The 25,675-nt window shown below is 41.5% G+C and overlaps 1 protein-coding gene across 2 annotated transcripts; it reads left to right on the top strand.

The window, feature by feature from the left end:
- The first annotated feature begins 7,944 nt into the window (after positions 1–7,944).
- mgat1b (alpha-1,3-mannosyl-glycoprotein 2-beta-N-acetylglucosaminyltransferase b) lies at positions 7,945–25,552 on the top strand. Of its 2 annotated transcripts, none has more exons than XM_077590428.1 (3): positions 7,945–8,270; positions 16,358–17,557; positions 22,646–25,552. In XM_077590428.1, the coding sequence occupies exons 2-3, from the start codon at positions 16,709–16,711 to the stop codon at positions 23,345–23,347; spliced, it is 1,551 nt and encodes a 516-aa protein (XP_077446554.1). In that variant the 5' UTR covers positions 7,945–8,270; positions 16,358–16,708; the 3' UTR covers positions 23,348–25,552. The 2 variants fall into 2 exon arrangements, with proteins under 2 accessions (XP_077446554.1, XP_077446555.1); XM_077590429.1 differs by having other exon boundaries at positions 7,945–8,870.
- The last annotated feature ends 123 nt before the right edge of the window (positions 25,553–25,675 follow it).

Here is a 25,675-nt window from a genome sequence, read left to right as displayed (position 1 = left end):
TTGAATGTTTTTATTGTCATTATACAAGTATGAGATTTAAAGCTTTCACCACAAAATGCACAAATAACAACAACAAACAGACAAATAAATAAGTAATGAATAAATAAGTACCGTATTTACTTGCATATAAGCCGCCCCCGCGTAAATCAGATCAGATCAGGGGACAAGATACAATACAGAGCTGCCAGAGCAGAGCTGAAAAGAGGCATTAAAAAGGCCAAGGCAAAATATACAAAGAAAATTGAGGAGCACTTCACAGAAAATAACCCAAAGAAGATGATGCAGGGAATACAACATATTACCAATTACAATAACAATAATGTCTGTTAACGCAGATGCCTCACTAGCGGAGGAACTGAACTGTTTCTTTGCCCGCTTTGAGACTGACAAATCAGACCCAGTCTCATCACCCCCCCCTCCCCCAATACACTGAAGTATCAGGAACAGGAAGTGAGACTGGTAATGCGGTCTGTGAACACCAGGAAGGCTGCTGGCCCTGACGAAGTACCTGGGAAGGTGCTCAAAGCCTGTGCTGACCAGCTGGCTGGAGTTTTCACAAAAAAATTCAATTGTTCGCTGCAACAATCCATCATTCCATCCTGCCTGAAATCTGCCACCATTATCCCTGTCCCCAAAAAGCCAACCATTGACAGCCTGAATGATTATAGGCCTGTTGCACTCACGCCTGTGATCATGAAGTGCTTTGAAAAGTTGGTAGCCCGCCATATCAGGAATACAATCCCTCCCTCAGTTGACCCTAACCAGTTTGCTTATAGAGCAAACAGGTCCACTGAGGATGCTATCGCCATTGCTCTACACACAGCACTGAGCCACCTGGAACACCATGGGAATTACGTGAGGATGCTTTTCGTTGACTATAGCTCAGCCTTCAACACTATAAAACCGGACATTCTGACTGACAAACTCTCCCACCTTGGACTATCCTCTTCCATCTGCTGCTTGATAAAGAACTTCTTAACCAACCGACCAAAAACTGTTAGACTTGGTCCCCACCTCTCTTCCTCCATTACACTGAGCACTGGCTCCCCTCAAGGCTGTGCACTGAGTCCTCTTCTGTACTCCCTGTACACATACGACTGTACACCAACCCACCAGTCTAACTCCATCATCAAATTTGCCGATGACACCACTGTGGTCGGACTCATCTCAGGAGGGGATGAGTCGGCCTACAGAGATGAGGTCAACAAACTGTCTGCGTGGTGCTCGGTGAACAATCTCACACTGAACACCACGAAAACTAAAGAAATAATCCTGGACTTTCGCAAACACAGCACAGATCTGGCCCCATTCCTCATAAATGGAGTATGTGACAGGGTCCAGTCCTTTACATTCCTGGGGGTCCACGTTGTAATAACTTTGCAGGTTATATAAAGGTTAATATATCCATAACAGCAATAGACGGCAGAGCTCGGATTAACACACGTGTAGCCCTTTATTGCAAACCTCCAACTACACACACACACAAACCGGACACACAACACTACTACTTCCGGGTTACGCTGTGCTACCCCACGGCTCCAGGTGGCGTGGTTAAACACTCTTCCATAACCCGAGGCACCTATCATTATCAATATATTACACTCCCCCTTAAACTATGAAGTTCCTATTTAGACTTAGCACTCAACTCCAACAATTACCTTTGCCTCATTAACTTTTTATAATTTTACTTCTCAACTTGTAACTAAATTATTACTGCTAACACAACCATTAGACTCAATATTCCAGTCTTTGACATTCCAATCTCAGGAACTCTTTTCACATTTTTGTATGAACAGGAACTCTTTTATTTTAGGAACGACGTTCCTCACAACTGACCGATCACAAATTCAGTCGCTTCGGAGGTGCTCTATCTCTCACTGGGTACCTGCGCCCACACACCTCTGGGGAACTGACTGCTCGGTTGTCAGGTGTAACTGTCTTGTCACAGGCCACTGAGCCTGGCGAAGATGTTACGTGTCTCTTCAGGTGAGTACGGGCTACCACCTACTGCTCCAGGTGTGCCTTTCCCCCCCACATCTGCGTGAACCACCACAGGGTACTTGTTTGTGATGTCCAGCTGCTCATCCGGAAGCTCCAATGTCTCTGGTCTGGACGGTTGGTTGTACAGCAGATGATCAATGTGGATCGAGCGTCGGCTCACACCATTCCACACCAGGTAGGTGACTGGTCCGAGTCTCTTTTCCACTGTTCCTTTTGTCCACCTCTCCTTCCCTCCACGGAAATTCCGGATCAGAACTGAGTCACCCTCAGACAGATGTCTCAGCTTGGAGGTGGTTCTATCATGATAGTGTTTCTGCTTCTCTTGTTTTGCTTCCACCACTCGAGCGAGATCTGGTTTCAGTAAGCTGAACCTGGTCCTGATTTGACGTTTTAAAAACAGTTCCGCTGGTGCACATCCTGTAACAGTGTGCGGTGTACTCCTGTATGCTATCAGGAAGATAGCTAGCCTGTGCTGCATAGTTATTGTGACCTTTTGTTTCTTCTCCTCGAGTACTTGTTTCAGCAGTGATGCTTTCACTGTCTGAACTGCTCGCTCTGCCGCTCCATTGGAAGCGGGATGGTAAGCTGGTACCAAAGTTTGTTTTATTCCGTTGCTCAGCAGGAATGTCTTGTACTCCTGCGAAGTGAATTGAGGTCCGTTGTCAGAAACAATCTCCTCAGGAAGCCCGTAGGAAGCAAAAATATTCCGCAACGCCTCAATCATTTTGGTTGCTGTGGTTGTTGCCATGGCGATGACCTCCAGCCATTTTGAATGACTGTCCACTAGTACTAAAAAGTGGTGTTGGTCTTTCTCTGCAAAGTCAATATGTATTCTCTGCCAAACTCTAGTCGGCCATTTCCAGACGTGTAGAGGTGCGGTTGCAGGTAGTTTCCTCACACTCTGACAGGCGTCACATTGTTGTACTGTATGTTCTATGTCACTGTCCAACTGCGGCCACCACAAATAGCTCCTGGCCAAGGCCTTCATCCTGCACCCTCCCGGGTGTCCTAGGTGAAGATCATGCAGTAGTCGCTCTCGGTGTGCTGGTGGAATGATAACTCGAATTCCCCACAATATGCAACCTTGTTCCACCGACAGTTCATTTTTCCTGAAAAAGTATGGTTTCAGTCTCTCGTCCTTGTTTTGACTTGGCCATCCAGACCGAGTCAGCTCCAGTACTTTGCATAGGACTGGGTCCTTGAGAGTGCTCTGTGCAATCTCTGTAGCTTGCACGGGAAGCTCATCTACTACTGAGAAATAGAAGATGCTGTTTTCCTCCGCGGTGTTATCCTTCCCCTTCCCGGGCAGTCTAGATAACGCATGTGCGTTGGCATTTTCTGCTGACGTTCTGTACTCTATACTGTAGTCACTTCCTCCGTCTTCATCTTCCTCTCCAAAGTCGTTGTCTTGGTCATCACTACCAAAGTCATCTGCTGAATCATTTTTGGTTTTGGGGAGTTTTTCCTCGGAGTCCTCACTTTCATCCTGTGAATCCTTGGAGCGCTTGTGCTTTTGCTCACGGGGTACTGCACGCACTTTCTTGGGCTTTGAGTCACCATACTCCTCATCTGCATCGTTACCGCCCCTTGCTGGTATAACTGAGAAGATGTGTGCCCAGTCCAGTTTGAAGTTTTTGAGCCAGTTACGGCCAAGTAGGGCTGGTCTGTCACCTTTTACGATCACTAATGGTAGCTCCCCACCCTGGGTTCCATATTTTACCTTGGCCGTCACTTGTCCCATCAAAGGAATGTTCTCTCCGGAAAAAGTTGACAGCTGCACTTTACTTACTTCCAAAGGCAGATGAGAGAGATGCTTCTTATACACAATTTCCGAAACCAGTGTTACAGCCGCTCCTGTGTCCAGTTGCATCTCGAGAGGAGTTCCTTCTAATATGACCTGTACTGTCATTTCCTTCCTCCAATTCCCGACAGCATTTGTGGGATACACGGCATTCAAGCGATATGACTCCCACCGTTCATCATCCGCATTTCCTGTTGTCTCATTTTTATTTCTTACATACTGTGTGTATCCTTGCCAATTTTTAGTTTTACACATCCTTGCTATGTGTCCTACTTTTGAACACTTGTAACATGTCTCTCCTTTATACCTGCATTCATGAGCGGCGTGGTTGCTTAGTCCACATCTGTAACAGGGTTGGTGATTTTCTCTTCTCTGTGGTCTGAATTTTCCACTTGTGGTTTTACTTTTCCAATCGCTGGTGGCTGGTTGGTATTTCCACGCACTTTTGCTTGTCTTTTCCTGGTCAATCTTATTTAATGTGGCAGGTTCTTCCATTTTGCTAGCGAACTCCAACGTATTCTTTGATGCCATTTCCATGGACAACGACAGTTCACATGTTTTTTTAAATGTTAGATCTTGCTCCGTGAGTAATCTTCTCTGAATAGCTTCCACTCTCAATCCACAAACAAATCTGTCTCTCATTGCTTCGTCCAAATGGAGACCAAATTCGCAGTGGCTGGATAGCTGCTTCAACGCCACAATATAATCCGACACAGACTCGTTCTCTCTCTGATTCCTCTTTTGAAACTTGAATCGCTCCGCGATCACCAGCGGTTTCGGGTTGTAATGAGATGCTAATCTTCCACTTAGCACCTCATATGAGAGGCTACTAGGCTTCTCTGGTATGCAAAGGCCCTTCAACAGTCCGTAGGCCTCTGCACCTATTATAGACAGGAACACGTTGTTTTTTTTTACCTTCCTCCACTTCGTTGACGATCATCCATTGCTCAAAACGTTCCAAGTAAGATTCAAAATCTTCTTTAACTGCCTCGTATTCGCCGAGATTTCCCAGGAATCTGGCCATGATGCAGCGCCGCCGTTAGCTTAGCACGCTTGCTAATGCTAGTCTGCAAAGTCACGTTACCTCCTTGTAACGCCTTAATCTCCTCGTCCGAAACTTTTAATCCCTACCGCTGGAAAGGGATCCCATCCTCGTCGCCACTGTAATAACTTTGCAGGTTATATAACTGTTAATATATCCATAACAGCAATAGACGGCGGAGCTCGGATTAACACACGTGTAGCCCTTTATTGCAAACCTCCAACTACACACACACACAAACCGGACACACAACACTACTACTTCTGGGTTACGCTGTGCTACCCCACAGCTCCAGGTGGCGTGGTTAAACACTCTTCCATAACCCGAGGCACCTATCATTATCAATATATTACACACGTCACAGATAAGCTCTCCTGGTCTACAAACACCACGGCAGTAGTGAATAAAGCCCAGACACGACTCCATTTCCTCAGGGTACTCAGGAGGAACAACTTGGACACCAAGCTTCTGGTAACCTTCTATAGAACCACTGTGGAGAGCATTCTGGCATACTGCATCACAGTGTGGTACGCTGGAAGCATGGCAGCAGACAAAAAGGCCATGCAGAAAGTGCCCAGAAGATCGTCGGCTGCTCTCTGCCCTCACTGGAAGACATTGCCAGCCCTCATTACCTCAGCAGAGCCAGGAACATCATCGGGGACCCATACCACCCTGGTCACAATCTGTTCCAGCTGCTGCCCTCTGGCAGACGCTATAGATCCCACAAAGTACGGACAAATAGACTCTTATCCGAAAATAGAGCTCTCTGGGCGAGTAAGACGGCAGGACGGCGCGCAGGAGAATGGTGGAAGTTTAATATCTCCCAAAACAATGACGGCAATAAAGATGAGTAATAATGCAATAAAGATTAAAGATGAAGAACGTGTTCTTAGTACTTTGAGAAATCGACAAGAAAAATTCAATATGGTTCACAGTTTGAAACAGACAGCTATGCGGTCCTGGGTTCAAATCCAGGTCGGTCAACCTATCTGGAGTTTGCATGTTCTCCCCGGGCCTGCGTGGGTTTCCTCCGGGTACTCCGGTTTTCTCCCACATTCCAAAAACATGCACGGAAGGCTGATTGGACAGTCTAAATTGTCCCTAGGTATGGCTGTGAGTGTGCATGGTTGTCCGTCTCCTTGTGGCCTGCGATCGGCTGGCCATCGATTCAGCGTCCCCCGCCTCTGGCCTGGAGTCAGCTGGGATATGCTCCAGCACCCACCACGACCCTAATAAGGATAAAGCGGTTCAGAAAATGAGATGAGATGAGTTTGAAACAGTGTGCCAGAGATTGTTGACACGGCAATTGCCATCGAATATGGCAATTGCCTTGACAGTTTCATGTTCTTGTACAAAAGTATATTTGTACAAAAAAGACCTCCCCATCAGCATGTTCCTTTGTGCGCTGAAAACATCTTGCAGAAAAAGCTCCTTGTCAGGTTTGCTATTAGACACTTCCAAATTCACGCACAAACAGGCAAAGACAGTCTTCTGGAATTTTCACTTGAATTGAATTGAAATGGGATTGAATGCTTTTATTGTCATTAAAAAAGTATAATGAGATTTAAAGCTTTCACCACATAGTGTACAAATAACAAGACAGACAAATACATAATCAATACATAAGAAATGAATACATAAGTAGTCCAAGTGAGGACAGCAGAGTGAAGCGGGCTTGTTCCGCCTGAAGTCAAGGATGAGTTCTATGTTTTTTGTCGACGTTCAGCGCCAAGTCGCACCACTCGCTGAGTCTATGGACGCAACAACAAACAAGCAGACACATAGAAAATCAATATATAGTAGGGATAAATAATCAATAAATAAGAAATAAATATGTAGTCTAAGTGAGGTCAGCAGAACAGAGCGGGTTTGTTCCACTTGCAAGGAGAATGACCGTTGAGGCAACTTCCCAACTCCGTCCTGACCTTACACATCTTTTCTGTTGTTTTATTACATTTGAGGGCCCTGATTACTTGGAGGTCTCAATACTAAGGAGAGGGGTGAAAACAGAAGTGAGACGTCTGAGCGTGCATGTGCGTTGATACATGTGTAGTCAAAACAGACAAGGACCGAATCATCAGTCAGCCTTGTGAAGCGTCTGTGGTGGATGCAGGTGCAGTTCCCAGACCAGATTCCCAGCACTGCAACGCGTTCTGGCTCCTCTTTGTTTTGTCCGCTCCCAGCAGTCCAAGGTGTTTTGGCTTCTCTTTGTTTAGTCTAACCAAGGTTTTCAGGAGCAAAGCTTTTATCAGTATAATGCTGATAATAAAAAGCAACGCAAATTTAATAGCAAGCCAAGCGTATACTTCGTTGCAAGCAAATGTATAATAATATGAAATAAAATCTCAAAAATAAAAAAATAAAAACTCATCCTGCTGCCCCTACGGTCAGAAGATTCCATCAAAATATTGTCAGAGGGGGGACAACCTTGCACACTCACACCCATACCTCGGAGCAATTTAGACAGTCCAATCAGCCTACCATGCATGTTTTTAGAATGTAGGAGGAAACCAGACTACCTGGAGGAAACCATGCAGGACATGTAATAACATGTAAACTTCACACCGGTGGACCGACCTGCATTTGAACCCAGGACCCCAGAGCTGTGAGGCTGACGCGCTAACCACTTGCACCACCGGGCCACCATTAATTAAAGTACTTACATTTTTTTAATATATTGATTATATGTAGATATACGTACATATCTTTTCATGTGCCTATAAGTAATATTTAATAGATACACTTCTTGAATAATTGTACTTGCGTATTTGTATTTTTGTATTGCACGAAATCATAGTATGGTAGTAATACTACCATACTATGTTTTCGTGCAATACAAAAATACGTACACAAGTTTACTACCGTAGTAATAATAGAGGTGTTTCTACTTCGATTATTGCGCACATGTCTGGTCTGCATTATCCGTGAAATTTGAGGGGTTACTTTAATACTATACTTGTAAAGCACAATAAAATAAAATCCATTCAGACATATATCGTTTATATTTATGTATACAGTAATATATTGCTAATTGGTGTCCCCGTGCTTGCCATATTAGGTCAAATAATAAATCTAAAAAAAATAAAAAATCATCCTATCCCCGAGTGAGCCAATCCGGAAGTGTAGTGGAATGAAATTGCGTTACCGCCGTCATCAAAACGCCAATTGTACAAGCAAGTGGTTGGAACGCTCGTACTGGAAAATTAATATATCCTGTTAATATTTAGAAGACTTACGTTCTTGTGCAATGACTGTCACTTCAGCCGATGCGTACCAGCATCAAAATGGGCAGCGAACGGGATAGCGGTGGAAATGAGAGTGGCTAACGTTTGCTAACCCTTTACCAGCTGGACTGGACTTGATGTGAATCATATCTCCCTTCCAACATGAGAGGCATACTGTTTTGTTGGGGGCGAAATTTACGTGGTGAGTGACTTTCTCACGATGATTAATAAGTGTCTTAGGACCGGGCGGCTACCAACATCGCCTGGTTTTAGCTAGCAGGCTAAGGGCACGTTTGCGGAACCTGTTAGTTTGATGTTTGGGCTGTCTTTCGTCATACCCTCCTAGAGCCTTGCAGTCCCGATCTGAGAAGCGTGTGAACGCTACTGTTGGTGTTCATTACGTTACCGTCTTGATTGGATGGCTTAATGTTAAATGGCACGGGTAATAATTCAGCCTCAGATAGATATGATATGGAAACATTGCAAGAGGCGGTGACCACTGGTTATTAATTGGCTCTGTCACGATGGGAAGTCATGTGAACTATTTCTCACTGGTGCCTCAGCTTGTTTGAAGAGACAAGACTTTTTGTCTGCTTATTGCAGTTCCGCGTCTCAATGGAAAGGATAGGATAGGGGAGTGCAAAAGAATAGTTTCAGTCGGTATAGTTTTAGAGAAACTACAGTTCCCACCCACTTCCCTTTCTATATCATGGTTAGTCATCCGACTCTTCTCTTTAAAGCGGTACTATTTACCAGCTCTGTAAGGTTCAGACGTGAAATCTGGAAGCTGCTTCTTGGCCAGGTACAGTTTTAGTTTAGGCAACTTTTTGTTCTTTGTCTCTCATCTCGATTCTTATTTGGTCTTCTGGCGTTTAATAGTTTTCTGGTTTATCCCAATTCATACTGGCGTTTAATAGTTTTCTGGTTTATCCCAATTTATATGTACTCAAATTGGACATGGTTAAGTGCTGCCTGGAGGTCTTAGATGTAAGAATTTTGGGGGGGCTAAAGGAAAAAATGTCAAAATTTGATAAAAATTAACGTGAGATATTTCCTAACAATATACCGCCGAAGCCTCTTTAGCATTAGTTTTTTTTAAAGTGCATATGTGGTTGGAAGCATTCCTAAATTCCATTTGCATTTTTGATACACTACATAGAAGTTGTACTGTTTTGCAGTGTAGCATGTTGCCTTGTCCCAAACTAGGATTTGACCCCTCATTGGCTTTCCCCAATCAAAGACTCAAAGAATGAATGGAAACACAAAACAGCAATCAATATCGTTTAGATATACAGTTTTTTTCAATAATTTAAATATCTTTAATGCTTAAGCAATAAAGTGCCTTGCCCACCATGTGTTGACGTCCTCTCGTCATGCCAGCTTCACGGCCATATCAAAGCCGTAAAATCCATCATAATGAAAAGACTGTAATCTATTAATATTTAGTATAATCTATATATAAAAATTGTAAATACTTTAAATACTGTACACAATAAAAATAGTTCCTCTCCGCTTGATATAGATAAAAATAAAAAAGGTTAATGGGAATTTTAGTCCAGGTCCTCCAGCACAGTCCAGACCTTGATGGGCAGCCCTCTTTCAGCGAGGTACACCTTTGCGTTCGGGATGAAACAGTCGTTCGTGAAGGCTTTCGGGTTGCTCATCTAGTAGATAGGCAGCCAGGCTTTGTTTTATTTTTAAAGCATGAGGACGGTCGAACTTGTTGATTAAGTCTGGCTTTACCATGAAGCCAGGAGCATTACCACACGTTAATTTGCATGTTCAGTTGATCTTTGAATAAGAATATCCCTGAAGGCATCCTCTTACAAAAAAGGCCAGTCTCATCCATGTTAAAAACTTTCTCTAGAAGATAACCAACCATTCTGTTGAATTGTTATCTTCCTAGACGTAGCGTTTCGCCGCCCCCTTTTTTACATTTTATATTGATGTTGTGCGAATCGCATTCACTCCTGATGAAAACATAAAACTCCAGAAATGGGACAAGGGTTCTCTCTCGACGGGGTTTGGCAGCTCTGGCTTTGGTTCTAATCATGTTAGTATCCAGAGGAATCATCTTCGTCCTACAGTCCGAGATCCAGACCAATAGGGCATTCTCTATCTTAACCATGATTTTATTCCTCGTGCTTACTAAATGTTCGCTTCTTCCTTCTTGATGTAACGCAGGGAGAGTCATTTATGGTGCATTAGATGACGCAGGACGTTTAAGAGGCATTTTCAACGCCGATTCAAAATCCATACAATGCTGGGAGAGGCTCGGCATAGTCTTTCTGTGCGTGATGTGAAATGTGAAAAGCACGACATCCTTCTCGACTGTTTATATTATTAAGCGCGTCATTCTACTGTGAAATTTTGCTTCTTCTGCGCCGAGTGCCACCCATTTCAGCGCCGAAGAAGCGGTGCCCTGACTTCCGCCATTTTTAGTCCTTTGTCTTCCCCTTGCGAGTTTGTGTGAATTTTGACATTTTCTGAACTTTTTTTTATACTTGAGATAAAAAAAAAAAAAAACGATGTACTGAAGCCACGAATGTTGAAGGCGCGAAGCGGTGAAGGATCACAGTATAACACAACCAAAATGAGCGATTATGAGATGGAATACAACACCGATCCAAGTGAAGTCTCCGTCATTTTCTTTCTTCCTTAATTATTTATTTAATTTTGCACCACAACTTTTGATTTGAAGGCAATTTTATACAAATGAACACTCATCTCGTCTCATTTTCTGAACTGCTTTATCCTTATCAGGGTCGCGGCACACCCATGGCCATGTCAACAATCTCTGGGACACTGTGTCAAACTCATCTCATCTCATTTTCTGAACCGCTTTATCCTCATCAGGGTCGTGGTGGGTGCTGGAGCCTATCCCAGCTGACTCCAGGCCAGAGGGGGGGGCACTGAATCGGTGGCTAGCCGATGACAGGGCACAAGGAGATGGACAACCTTGCACACTCACACGCATACCTAATCACACGCATGTCCAATCAGCCTACCATGCATGTATTTGGAATGTGGGAGGAAACCGGAGTACCCGGAGGAAACCCACGCAGGCCCGGGTAGAACATGCAAACTCCACACAGGTGGACCGACCTGGTCTTGAACCCAGGACCTCAGAGCTGTGGGGCCGATGCGCTAACCACTCGCCCCACCATCTCGCCCACACAAATAAACAAAAATGTCTCAAAGTTTCTGCAGGTTTTGTTATGCATTCTTTTCCTTAGTGTAAGGAAGGAGATTTCTCATCTTTATTGCACATTAGAACAACAAAAATACTCATATTAAATATTTAATATATAATCATATTCTCTTTTCTTAAAGTAAGGTAACATAGTTACTTTCATAAATGAATAATTAGGAAAGTAATTTATATACTTTTTCGCAGAAGTTTGACGTTTTAAATTTGAAAGAAAATACATGTGATACTTATTGTGATAATTATCCATACCAGCATGGGTGTTGCTGAAAGGAGTCTATATAACGTGCGCATGGCATGCATACTGGCTGTAAAAAGTGAGTCAGGTTCATGGCAAGAGTTGCAGAATGTTTTTGTTATATTTGTATGCTTTCCCTTGTGATATTTCGTAATATGGACAAATTATCGTATTTTTGAACCATAATTTACATATCAAAGTCTTTTGTAACCTGAAAATGTGTATGTTGAAGCATTCGTAAACTGTATACTGGAGCAATACTATCTACCATACAGAAATTTGATGTGTGTTTCTCACATATTTGGCCAATGAAAATTATTCTGCACGAACAGGTTTTCATCCCGTTTTATTAGTTTGTCCCAAAATAAAAGTCAGTACAAGTGAAAACATTTCTTATTAAGTATCAACATGTTAATAAACTATGCGCTGAAGTCAACTTTGTCTTGAAGAATGTTGTAAAACAGGATCTATGGAAAATTAAGCATCTCTATTATTTGATAATTCTATTAAATATAAACAAACAAACATTGAATTTTATGATAACCACTGCCAAGTTGCCAACCTTCATGTCTTCCTGTTATCAGTTCAATAATCCTTGAGATTCACATCCTAACAGGATTACTTGTGTCTATATTTGTCAATACTAATTGGTTTACCATGCTAATGCAGAAGATCTCCTTCCAAAATGAGCCCTCATGTCCCGGGATCACATTATCTTAATCATGCTCAGAGGTAGTTGAACACATGTTAAAAATGCTCTAATTTATATATTCAGTAATGGGACTTTGTTCATATTCTTTCACACTCAGGAGCTGCAGAATGCAGTTTCATGTAGCATTAGAGACAATGGAACGCTTGTTACTGAGTCAACATCAATGCTTTCTGTCCACTTATGCACATGCTTTCCCCCCCTACTGATTAAATGCAATTAAATTAATTGAATTTCATAGTTATCCTACTTTTTAAATGAAATTTTAACAGCTAAATAACTCCTCTTAACCAGGGGTGCCAAACTCCCAATCATTATCATCAGTGGTTAGGGTTACCAGCTACCTGGGTAAAATAATACAGTAATCCTTTGAATATCATGGATAATGTAGACCAGACGTGGCCGCGATAATCGAAAAACTGCGAAGTAGGATCACCCCTATTATTACTGACATACTACATGTTTTTGCACCCATACAGAAATACAAGTACACAAGTACAATCATCAAAAGTGTATTTATTAAATATTACAGCTATAAGCAGATGAAAAGACAGTCCAAGTCTTTTTCGTCAGATTCGAGAGGCATTGGATCATCGATGGAATCTTCAGGAGGCGCCATAGGCGAGCTTTTATGGAGGAGCTTTTGCAAGAGGTTTTCGGCACACAAGGAAGATGTTGATGAGGAGTTGTGACTGCTTTTTCATTTTTTGTATAAATATGCTTGTGTACAAGGACATGACACTCAAGGGAATTACCATATTCCAAGACTATGACCATGTTGTTATCAATCCCTGGGACACTTTGTTTCAAACTGTGAGCCATATTGAACGTTTCTTGCCGGTTTTTCAAAGTGCTACAACCACGTTCTTTGTCTTTTTTGTCCTCATTGTTTTTGGAGGAAATTAAATTTCCACTTTGCTCCTCCGCGCCGTCCAGCCGTCAATTACCCATCCAGAGAGCCCTATTTTCGTAAAAGAGCAACAGCGTCGGCCTGCCGCCCAAACTTGAAATGTTATTGTATATTTTTTTAGATTCGATTTAACAATTTCCCACAGCACACCTGATCATCGCTCATGGCGAATCAGTGTGCCACGGCACTCTCATATTCTTTAGCCCTCATTCACTCTAGTGTTTCAGCAGCTAATTAAGACAAGGAGGCAGCATGGTGCAACACACCAGCGGTGGATTGGTGCAGTCACTATTATTTAAGAACGCCTGCCACAATCAGCATACTGTTAGAGTATTACCTGCCTTGTCCTTGCTTACTGCTGTGTTTGTCCGACATCCTGAGTCCTCCTACAAGTTAGACACTGGTATTTTGTGTTATGTTGTACCTTTGCAATCCTTAATTGTACTCGCCAACTTGGTCGTGCTGTTTTTGTTATGCTTTTGCTTCTTAGTTTTATTCGCCGACTTGGTCGTGTTGTTTTTTGTTATACTTTTGCTTCTTAGTTTTATTCGCTGACTTGGTCGTGCTTTTGTTGTCTATTTCGATTCTCGCGGTTTTTTGGCGGGCTCCTTCTGTTATTAAAGACTAGTTATGTAAATCTCGGTTCCTTCTCCTGAGTTGTGTGTGGATCCAACGCTCAACAGCTTGCCGTACACAGCAGGCACAGTGGTTGGGAAACAAGTCTCGACTACTGTTTAGGTAGGGATGGCAACTTTAAATTCATTACATTTTTCATGTTCTGAGATTGAGGGTTAAAACCCAGGTGGATTCTGACCTTACAGTACGAAGCTTGCATGTTCTCCCTATGCTTGGTTGGGTTTTTTTCTGGGTGCAGTAATCCCTCGATTATCACGGTTAATGTAGACCAGACATGGCCCTGATAAACGAAAAACCGCAAAGTAGGGTCACCCCGTGGCCGGATGATTCGCCTAAAGACGTTTCGCCGACGGACGTTTGACAGATGGACAGGTCGCCAAATGGACGTTCCACCGAACGGTCATTCGGCCGAACGGAGGTTTCGCGGAAACGGGATTCGCGCACTCGCCCCGCCCCCGGATCGTGTGTGTACAAGTTTTTCAACCTCGGCCCGTGGGCCATATACGGCCCGTTAGGATTTTTAATCCGGCCCGCCGCCGGCGTTGTCCCAATTATAGTAAAAATCAATGATTCATTTCCCTTTGCTGCTCATCACTCTCAATTTATTAGTTTACCGTCAATGACAGCCCGGGAATAAGCACTCTTGGGCGGGCAGATGTAGCAGAACCGAGCCGTGAAATGACAGCAATCAGGTTAAATACATCCTAAAACAGCATTTAATGATCAAATACAAATACTGGAGCTCTTTGGACATTAGAACCGAGCCCAGGGAAGTGAATTCCTTGGTAAAATGTCGCGATGATGTCGCGATAAGGCAAAAAAAAACGTCTATATACGACCATTCGCTCTCAAATGCTCTCAAATTCGGTCAAATCCAGCCGAAAACAGCGTTTAATGATTAAATACAAATACTAGTATTTGTATAAACAATACTAGTATTGTATTTTATACTAGTATTGTATTTAAAAGAAGACAAAGGAAATTCACATATTCTTCGTCGTTTTCCTTTTTTTTGCTTGGTATTCCCATAGGCTCAAAATGCTCTCAAATTCGGTCAAATCCAGCCGAAAACAGCGTTTAATGATTAAATACTAGTATTTGTATATACAATACTAGTATTTGTATTAAATCATTAAACGCATTTTGAGCCGTTTGGCGAATGGTCGTATATAGACGTTTTTTTGCCTTATCGCGACATCATCGCAACATTTTACCGAGGAATTCACTTCCCTGGACTCGGTTCTAATGGCCAAAGAGCGCCAGTATTTGTATTTGATCATTAAATGCTGTTTTAGGATGTATTTAACCTGATTTCTGTCATTTCACGTCTCGGTTCTGCTACATCTGCCCGCCCAAGAGTGCTTATTCCCGGGCTGACATGCCCGCCCAAGAGTGCTTATTGACTGCCATTGACGGTAGACTAATAAATTGAGAGTGATGAGCGGCAAAGGGAAATGAATCATTGATTTTTACTATAATTTGGACAACGCCGACGGCGGGCCGGATTTAAAATCCTAACGGGCCGTATATGGCCCACGGGCCGAGGTTGAAAAACTTGTACACACGATCCGGGGGCGGGGCAAGTGCGCGAATCCCGTTTCTGCGAAACCTCCGTTCGGCCGAATGACCGTTCGGTGGAACGTCCATTTGGCGACCTGTCCATCTGTCAAACGTCCGTCGGCGAAACGTCTTTAGGCGAATCATCCGAGTACCGGGTCACCCCTATTTAAAAATAATAATAATACTTTTTTACATCAGTGCTGAGTTCTAGTAGCAACTGGAGGACAAGAGAGTGGCTTCCGCTTGGGAGTTTCAGCATGGATTTTCACATTTTTATGAACTTACAGAAAAAAAAAAATTAAAAAAAAAAAAATAATTCCCCCAGAAAAATATCTGCGATGTAGTGAAGCCGTGAAAGTTGATGCCGTGATATTTGGGGGATTACTGTTCTCTGGTTTCCTCCCCATTCCAAAAACATGCACGGTAGGCTGTTTGAACCTTCTAATTGCCCCTAAGTGTGAGCGTGAATAGTTTTTCGTCTCCTTGTGCCCTGCGATTGGCTGGCCACCAAATCAGGGTGTCCCCCACCTGATGGCCTATGTTGGCTTAGAGGCTCCCTTATGAGGATAAGCGGCACGGAAAATTGTTAAGGTTGCTGCTGCTTAGGGTTCAACGTTTTGCTTTTTTTTTTTGTAATTTAAGCTTTTATAATAGTTGAGAATTGTTGTTTTGTTTTAATTTTATCAACTCAGAAATGTATTAAAATGTGACAAAAGGCTCACCAAGTTTCTTTGTTCACATTTAAAAAAAATAAAAGCATTTTAGGTATATTTTTTTTCCTGCCGTCTTTGTATCAAAAATTAACTGAATCGAGCACTACAAAATTTAACCGAAATGTAATTTTAGTTTACTGTTACACTCTATTGTACATTATAAATATTCTGAAGAATTTTCCATAGGTCTTTGTTTAGATCAACACCCAATAAAAAAAATAAAAAAATAGTGGACCGGTTTCAAATGTGTTGTTTATTCGTCATATGATCCACTTCCATATAACGATTAAATTGTTTTTCTCACTCTGTTTCCAGGCTAATGGCTGAAGGATAATGTAGGAGTCTCATTCCCTCAACCCAAAGTGACCCAATTCTTCCCCCTTCTTGTCCATTCTCATCTAATGAAGTTGATGAATTCCACAGAAACGGCGTGTGACTTTTTTGTCCTTTTCTACCATGGACTGTCAAAAAATAACTTTAATTTTGGGCGATGTGATCAGAAATCAATTTTTCCACCTGGACCTTTAGGACTTAAATACTTGTTCCCTTGCTTTATCAGTTTCCATGACCGCAGAAATCAATTTTTCCACCTGGACCTTTAGGACTTAAATACTTGTTCCCTTGTTTATCAGTTTCCATAACCGACCACTTCAGTGTCTTTGGGCCATGGTCCGAAAGAAAGATTCACTTATACTATGCAGTGCTTTTTTATTTGTTGCTTGGAATGCTTTGCTTTTACTTTACCTTTTGGGACGCCCACCGATTGGTCACCTAGGGGATGGTGGGGGCCACGAACCAGGCGAAACTGAGGAATGGGGTTTTATCAGAGGCAAAGGAAGCCGGAACAACCTGGCAGGAGAGGTGATCCGGTTGGCGCAGGAAGTTGAAATTCAGCTCGAGACTCAAAAACAGCTGCTAAAGCAGATCGAAAGTCACAGGGCAGCATGGCCTAAGCAGAAAGATTTTGGAAAAAGAGAAATTGCCATTACAAAACATGCCATATCAAAAACTGTTCACCTGTCACCAAAATCTTCAAAAAAAAATGTGGATTCTAAGAATCCAACTCCTAAACATACTCATCAGTATTTTACTTCGGTAACCCCAGACTCTAAGCGCCAATCTAATCTTATTAAGACAGATGAGATTGATAACATAAAAATCTCAAATTTTGTCTCAAGCCCAGATGTCATCATTCCTATCTTAGTTATTGCTTGTGACAGAGTTACAGTAAAACGGAGCCTTGATAGACTGATTCAGTACCGTCCTTCCCAAGAGCACTATCCTATTATTGTCAGCCAAGACTGTGGTCATGCAGAAACAGCTGGTGTCATTGGATCATATGGCAACCAAGTGACACATATAAAACAGCCAGACCTTTCAGACATAAGAGTACGGCCAGAGCACCGCAAGTTCCAGGGCTACTACAAAATTGCCAGACATTATCGTTGGGCCCTTAACCAAATATTCAAGACTTTTTCACAGTCCACTGTCATCATTGTGGAGGATGACCTTGAGGTGAGTTGTCGCCTGCCTCTTCCTTTACTCTAAGATCCTTCCGTGTTCAGTTGTTGTGCTCTGCATTGGCCTTTGAAGGTGTTGTGAAATAGTACAGCAAGTGACTTAAAATGAGAGCAGACCATTTTTTTATTTATATCCACCAAACAACTGACAGAAAAGCCATAATTATGAAAGTAGATCCTAATTCCTTGCCTTTTCTTAATTGCCTTTGCCTTGCCTCCGAAAAGTACTGTATTTACTCGCAAATAAGCCGCCCCCGCATATAAACTGCACCCTTAAAATTGCCTTAAAATTGTTGAATTTCTCACGTATAAGCCACTCCCCGATTCACAATTTTCACCATATTCATGGTTTTAATCGGGAATACAAATGGGTTACTTTGAAGGGAAAATCTTAAGAAAAATCACCGCACGTGGTATTTCTGAGATACTGTATGAATCAAAAGCACTTTATTAAGGTGAATATCATAAGGAAGTTATGCCTGTTTTTTGTAAATGCTAAATATAAAAATATTCAATTTGAAAAAAGAAATACCATATTTTCACAAATATAAAATGCACCGCCCTAAAGGGCGGGGTCTCAGTTGCGAGTGTATTTTCTGTTTTTTGTCAGTACATAGGGCGCTTTGTTTTAAAGGACGCGCTGCTGTGGTTGTGCTAGCATGACACACAGCATAGCATATAGTAAGCATGCTAGCATATGTTTTGAAAAGGGCAACAGGAGCAAAACTGAGTTTGATTTTGTTTTATTGACGTAATGTGTATTCGCGAAAAAATGAGTCAAAGTCTTCAAACATCTACAAAGCTGTCAAAGTCCTCATCTTCTGTATCCGACATTAAGAGTTGGCCAAAAATGCTGGGTTCCATAATATTGTCAGGGTCAGAGTTGTCGCCGTGAGGTTTCGTAATAGTGATTCCAGCTTTAACAAAAGTTCAAACTACAGTGCTTGCCGGCACTTTGGCCCAGGCATCAGCAATCCATTCTAAATCGTCACGTAACTTGTGCGACGCTGCCTGCCCCTCTTTGTACGTAGGGTTAAAAACTCTACGAGCGCACAGAAGTCAACTGCCTCGTCACTCGTCTGGGATGTTTTGAATGGATTTACCATAATGATTGGAATATGTGGGGATGCTAGTTTTAGGTTGAACGTCCACTGGGTTGATTGCAATAAGTAGCGTGTTGGCAAGAAATGAAACCAGTCAGTCAAGCGGTCAGGGTCATACAAAAATTGGAATTTAGTGCATAAACAAGGCGCACCGACCGATTGGGCGCATCGACCATTTTAGAGAAAATTTCAGACATAAGTGCACCCTATTGGTGTGAAAATATGGTAAGTCTATCTTGATGAGAACTTGATGCTTTTTAATGACAGAAATTACATTTTTCCAAACAGAAGTTTAAGATGCTGTGGCGGCCAAATTGTTTCTGATGTCGAAATATCTCGATTTTCTTCAATAGTTCATATTACTGCAATAGTTGTCACTTTCGAACAAGAAATGATTTAAAAAAAAATCAAAGCGGAAATTTGCTTTATTTCATAATCACAAATGTACAATCATTTCCTTTCAAAAAAGGAAGTAACGTAAGCACAACCAAGAAGTGTCTCCGTAGCGGTATAGTGTTCACCAACTCTCTGGGTGCAATAATAGCATGAGATACACATTACGCAGATATCAAGGCTGATATTTTAACGATCGACCACAAGACCTTGGATCAGCCTTAACTATTGGGATGTGCTGACATGGTAAACGCTACAAATCTATCAAGGCTACTCGCATCTGGCCAGTGTCTCCGTAGCGGTATAGTGTTCACCAACTCTCTGGGTGCAATAATAGCATGAGATACACATTACGCAGATATCAAGGCTGATATTTTAACGATCGACCGCAAGACCTTGGATCAGTCTTAACTATTGGGATGTGCTGACATGGTAAACGCTACAAATCTATTAAGGCTACTCGCATCTGGCCAGTGTTTAACAAGGTATGATGGTGGCGCCCTAGGTAAGATGGTGATGCCCGGAGCACGCAGTGACAGGCACAAGTGAGTTTTTTTTCACATTTTATGCAAGGAAAATGTTTTTATTCATGAATTTCATTCATAGACGTCAAAATAAATTTTGTGTCGGCCGTATTGTTTTGCGTTATGGCGTTTCGTCTTTGTCACCTTGCAGTTTCGTCGTCTTTTTATGCGCATATAACCTGTCCCCTCGATTCATTCATTCATTTTCTTTGTCCGACAAATGCGGCTTATATGCGAGTAAATATGGTACTACATGTTCTCCAAACAGAAGATGTCACACCGAGAATGAGCTGCAGATTTCTGCTATCATGTTATTCAGAAGCTTTCTAATTTTTTGCCTTGTGAGCATTGTGTCAACACTGTACTAACGTAGCAGTGGAAAGCTAGACTCGATAATCAATTCTGGTTGTGATGGTATAACCGTACATGTGCAATTAATTAAAATACAATCTTAATTTTAATGGACACGTATTTATTTTATCTGTCAACCTCTTCCATCAAAGTCAGTCGGCAGAACTAAGACCTGTTTGGTTAGGCAGTACAGTGGTACCTCGAGATACGAGCTTAATCCGTTCCGGAACTGAGCTCGTATGACGAGATTCTCGTAACTCGAGCGGACGTTTTCCATTGAAATGAATGGAAAACAAATTAATTCGTTCCAGCCCTCTGAAAAAACACCAAAAACAGGATATTGGATTGGAAAAAATGTTTTATTTCTTCTAATTCACCATCTATTAACAAAGTAACACATAACTAGTGGTTTAATAGTAATAAAATGTGTTTAATCTAATTAAAATTGGGCAGATTTCGCCGACGGGAGACAGAGACGTTTGGTGGCGTGGGGGGGTTGTTTTTTTTCCACGACAACGCACTCGTAAACGGAACAAACAAATTTAAATTAACTTGGATTAATATATACAGACACTCAAACATACGTTTCATGTAACTTTACACAACTGAATTCTAATTTTGTTGTAATCTTTTGTTACCTTCGTTTTACGGGTTGGCGGTTTGCCACGCCTCCACCCTCACGTTCGCTATCGATGGACTGTTTGCTGTTGTATTGCCTTCAAAATATTCCCAAAATGATGCACACAAATGTCCTCACAATAGGATAACGCACGACTACTTGCCAACGGGAAATAGTCTTTAAAGCACGATCGCGGGAGCTTCTTTCCTTAGAAAGAATAACAGGAAATACAATAGTTGAGCTTACCCACGTATTGATTGTGGGTAATGAAGTTTTATTCTGAGAAAGGTTGCCATTGCCTATGGGTGTTGTGTGCACGAGTGTACTTCATTACCCAGAAAGCCGTCTTTTTGCATGCGCGTTGCGCGTTTCCTGGTCTTAGGAGAAACTCGTCTGAATTAATCGTTACGTGCTCGTAAATATTGTTATACACGAAAGATATGCAAAAAAGACCTGGCTTGGTCGCATCACGAAATTTTGATCGCATGACGGGCGAATTATTCGATCGAAATTTCCGCCGTAAGACGAGAATATTGTATGACGAGCGGTCGTATGACGAGGTACCACTGTACATCCAGCCATGACCAGCAAGTAGGATGTCAGAGGCTAATGTTCCTGGTCCCTTTCAGTAAACGCCATTGCTTTGCACTTTACAGCGTTTAGTCCCGCCCACTGACTTTGAACTGTGAGTTTGTCATTCATTTTCTGAACCGCTTATCTTTACAAGGGTGGTGGGGGGGCTGGAGCCTATCCCAGCCAACTATGAGCACCAGGCAGGCGACACCCTGAATCTGTGGTCAGCCAATTACAGGGCACAAGGAGACAAACCATTTATGCTCACACTCATACTTGAGGGCAATTCAGGCTGGGGACACCCGGAATCTGTGGTCAGCCAATTACAGGGCACAAGGAGACAAACCATTCATGCGCACACTCATACTTGGGGGCAATTTAGAGTGTTAAATCAGCCTACCATTCATATGCATATATAGATATGCATGTTTTTGGACGATTCGCTGAAAGACGTTTGGCCGACGGACAGTTCGCCGAACGGACGTTTCGCCGAAACGCTCGCCCCGCCCCCGGATCGTGTGTGTACATGTTTTTCAACCTCGGCCCGCGGGCCATATACGGCCCGTTACAGATAACATTCATTTAGGAATAACAAGGGCATGTACTGCCCCCCACTGGACATATTTCTAAATACAAGTATGTACTACAATGTGCTGCCAATTTTTTTATATTTTTTATTTTGTACGTGACAGAAGAAATGGAGAAAATAAAGTAGTAGTAACAGTAAGTACTACTGTAATGAAATACTCCAGAAAACTTACACCAGCATAGAAAACGTTGAGATTAATCTTTGAATTAAGGTTCTCAGCAAATCATTTTGAATATATATTTCCTAAAATAATGGGAAATTATTTAAAATTAAACTAGAAGTAAAAGTGTGTTCCATGGCATTTTCAGGTATTGTTCTCAAAGCCCCCTAGGCTGTCCATGGCACTTAGAATTTCACAAGTCTTCTAGTGTTGTTTTTTCTCAGTGTCAGACATGAATCCCCAGCTTTGATAAATTACATTGCGTGTCCAAATGGCTACTACTTTAAACGCAAGGATAAAATATAAAAAAATGGCAGCACATTGTAGTGTAGTACGTACTTGTATTTAGAAATATGTCCAGCGGGGGGCAGTACATGCCCTTGTTATACCTAAATGAATGTTATCTGTAACGGGCCGTATATGGCCTGCGGGCCAAGGTTGAAAAACATGTACACACACGATCCGGGGGCGGGGCGAGCGTTTCGGCGAAACGTCCGTTCAGCAAACTGTCCGTCGGCCAAACGTCCGTCGGCCAAACGTCTTTCGGCGAATCGTCCGAGTACCGGGGATAACATGCAAATAAATCACACTAAAGTATAAGTTGCAACCCCGGCCAAACAGTTGAAAAAAAATGCGACTTAAAGTCCAGATAAAAAAGTAAATATATCATATAGCAGACAAGACTGCAATATTATAAAACATGATTAAAAGTTTATAGGAGTTATGGAAAATGTGCATTACAAAAGAAGGAATGTTTTTGTTGTTCTTTAGGTGGCACCTGATTTCTTCGAGTATTTCCATGCCATGTACATAATTCTACAGTCTGATCCTACCTTATGGTGTGTATCTGCTTGGAATGATAATGGCAGAGAAGCCTTGGTCGATCCATCAAAAGCTGGTCTTCTCCATCGGACAGACTTCTTCCCTGGTTTGGGCTGGATGCTGCTTAAAGAATTGTGGGATGAGCTGGAACCCAAATGGCCTTCTGCATTCTGGGACGACTGGATGCGTCTCCCGGAGCAGCGTAAGGATCGCTCGTGTATCCGCCCAGAAATCTCACGGACTATCACCTTTGGCCGAAAAGGCGTCAGTTTAGGTCAGTTCTTTGACCAGTATCTACGCTATATTAGACTTAACACTGAATTTGTGCCTTTTACCAAACAAGACTTCTCTCATTTGCTTAAAGAGAGCTATGATGGAAAGTTCATCAAAGAGGTTTACAATGCCCCATTGGTTAAAATTGAAGAGCTGCAACAGGGAGGAGGTTTAAGAGGAACTGGTCCGTACAGAGTGAAGTACTCGAGCCGAGATAGTTTTAAAGTCCTGGCCCGGAATTTGGGGGTGATGGATGACTTGAAATCTGGAGTCCCAAGGACAGGCTACAGGGGTGTTGTCAGTTTCCTGCATCGTGGTCGAAGGGTGTTTTTAGCTCCACCAGAGGGTTGGACACAATATGATGTCAGCTGGAGTTGAGACAAATCTATTGTACTCAAAACAAATACTTGATTCGAAGAGTCATATTCAGAGGTGCATCTCTCGACACTCAACCACATCCTGATTTCTTCAAGAAGAAAATACAACAGCACATCATTTGGACTGTGAGCTAGCTGGTTTGCCGGGAATTTTACAAATATAGGCGCTCACTCAAGATCTGTTGGCGTTTAGGTCACCCAAGTCCACAGTGTATTGTGAAAGAAAAGTTCCACTCTTGAACTCTGCTTAAAAGTCTTTTGGCAAAGTGCCTTTCTTTTTCTGACCCATTATTTTGGGATTATAATCGTATTTTGTCATAACTTGAAAATAGATAACCTGACAAATCCACAAAGCAGCTGTAAATGTTTGACAACTGACAAGCGAGAACCATTGGGATTTGATTCAACTAGGATGTTTGATATTCTTGTGTCAATGAAATGATATTGTTAACCCAAAATCAGAGTATTTATCATCTTGGGAACTATGTCAATGTGCACATATGAACCTGAAAGCTGAGGTTGAAAAATGCAGTGATCAGGTATTTTCTTAATCCAATGCAAATAACCCTGTTCAAGTCATCATCAAAGTGTATTATAATACTGTCCTTTGTCATAAAAATGATGAAAAGCCCTATCTCAAAGCCAAATATTACTGATCTTAGCTACTTGTGTTGAAATTCAAGATTAATAATAATTTGAAATAAACAAGCTAAGGTGAATAATAATTTAGTGAAATGCTCGAGCTAAATGGAGATTCCTGGATCAGTGCACGTCTTTATTACCTCGTCAAGTTTGGAATTTTCTCTTTGAATGAATAATTGAAATAACCAAAATATGCTTTGTTTCTTGCTACTGCATTTTTTTTGTTTCTTTACTTAGGTATTTTTTTGGTAAATCACGGTCCAACAAATGGTGGTAATTGTAAAATAACTGGAGATTGTGTTGTAAATCACGAAAACAGTGCTAAAAATATATATTTTTACATTTCTCAAAACATTAATGGACAGTGGTTTTCACAAAGACCCTATTATGAGACCAAAGGTTTTTGTAGTTAACCAATTTGGGTAATCAAATGCAAGTATGTAGTTTCCCTTCGATTGTTACATATTGCTATCTATTGCCTGTCCAATAGTATATCAAATCATGTGGGTCAATGAAAAGAAAAAATGAAAATAATTAAGTTTCCCTTCTATTGTTACATATTGTCTGTCCAATAGTATATCGACTCATGTGACTCAATGAAAGGAAAAAACAACTGTACTGCACTGCTTTTCAGAAATATGTCTTAAGAAAGACCGGATGATTATAGCACTTGTGTCAAATTTTTAACGTCAGGCCCTTTTAATTTATTGCCTAAAATAGGATCGCTGTTGTCCTGCGGGCACATCTTAAAGCCACACTTACAGATAAATTTAACAGTGTTTGTTTATTCTACTTCAAACTGTTATTTATATTATTCATTTCGTATCTGAACATATTCTATTGTGTCCTTAAAACTCCAATATAAACAATGAAATACTCATTTAATGGTGCACATTTACAGTCGCACACAAATTAATGTTAACAGAAATTGTATTGTGAAAAAACATCCAAACTCTGCCACTGCAACATTTAATGAGTCTGAGCAACTCTTGTTATATTATATTGCTGTTGATTATTTAGTTTGTTGGATGTATTGAAGATACAATTAGGACCGACAATCTTATTTGATGCATTCTGTTTTAAAAGTTGTCCACTACATAGTTTTTGTTTTTTGTGAGCATTTGATCAATTTCTCTTCAGTTTGATTGTACGCCTTATAAGTGTTATTGAATCGGAATTCAACCACTCGCGACAGTTAACTGAATTTTAGTGTAAAGATATGAAGGATACATTTCAAGTTAAATTTCAACTGTCTTGAACTTGAAGCAGATAGAAGTTTCAACTCCAATCCCTGATTGAGTGCTGGTTTTAGTTTCCATCCAAAGATGGTTTGGTCAATTAAGGTTTGTTGAAAAACCTGTATGATTGTCTGCTATTAGTTTTTTTTCTTCTAATGTTTGTTGACTTTGTTTCTTTCTGATTCATAAAAAAAAAGAAATGGTGTCCAATCACCACTGTACCCTATTAAGCCTTGAGGATTGATTGACTTCTTCGTTTGTGAACTGAAACACTGCCAGATGTGTTGAAAACTTTAATACATTACAAATAAAATCATCTATTTTGATATTTGTGCTAATTTTCGAAACTCTTTGATGTAGTAGTATTTCCTTATATGGCAAAGAGAAATTCTCATGGCTAGTGCTGGGCGACAACGGAATATTTCATATGTGCTGTCTTATAGCCTGCC

The sequence above is a fragment of the Stigmatopora argus genome, chromosome 21, assembly GCF_051989625.1.
Source record: "Stigmatopora argus isolate UIUO_Sarg chromosome 21, RoL_Sarg_1.0, whole genome shotgun sequence".
Taxonomy (NCBI): domain Eukaryota; kingdom Metazoa; phylum Chordata; class Actinopteri; order Syngnathiformes; family Syngnathidae; genus Stigmatopora; species Stigmatopora argus.
This window is presented reverse-complemented; position numbering and strand designations above follow the sequence as displayed.

Coding starts and splice junctions, on each gene's coding strand:
- mgat1b (XM_077590428.1), top strand. CDS start 16,709: ATGGTCCGAAAGAAAGATTCACTTATACTATGCAGTGCTTTTTTATTT. Junction 17,558..22,645: donor TTGTGGAGGATGACCTTGAG/GTGAGTTGTCGC, acceptor GTTGTTCTTTAG/GTGGCACCTGATTTCTTCGA.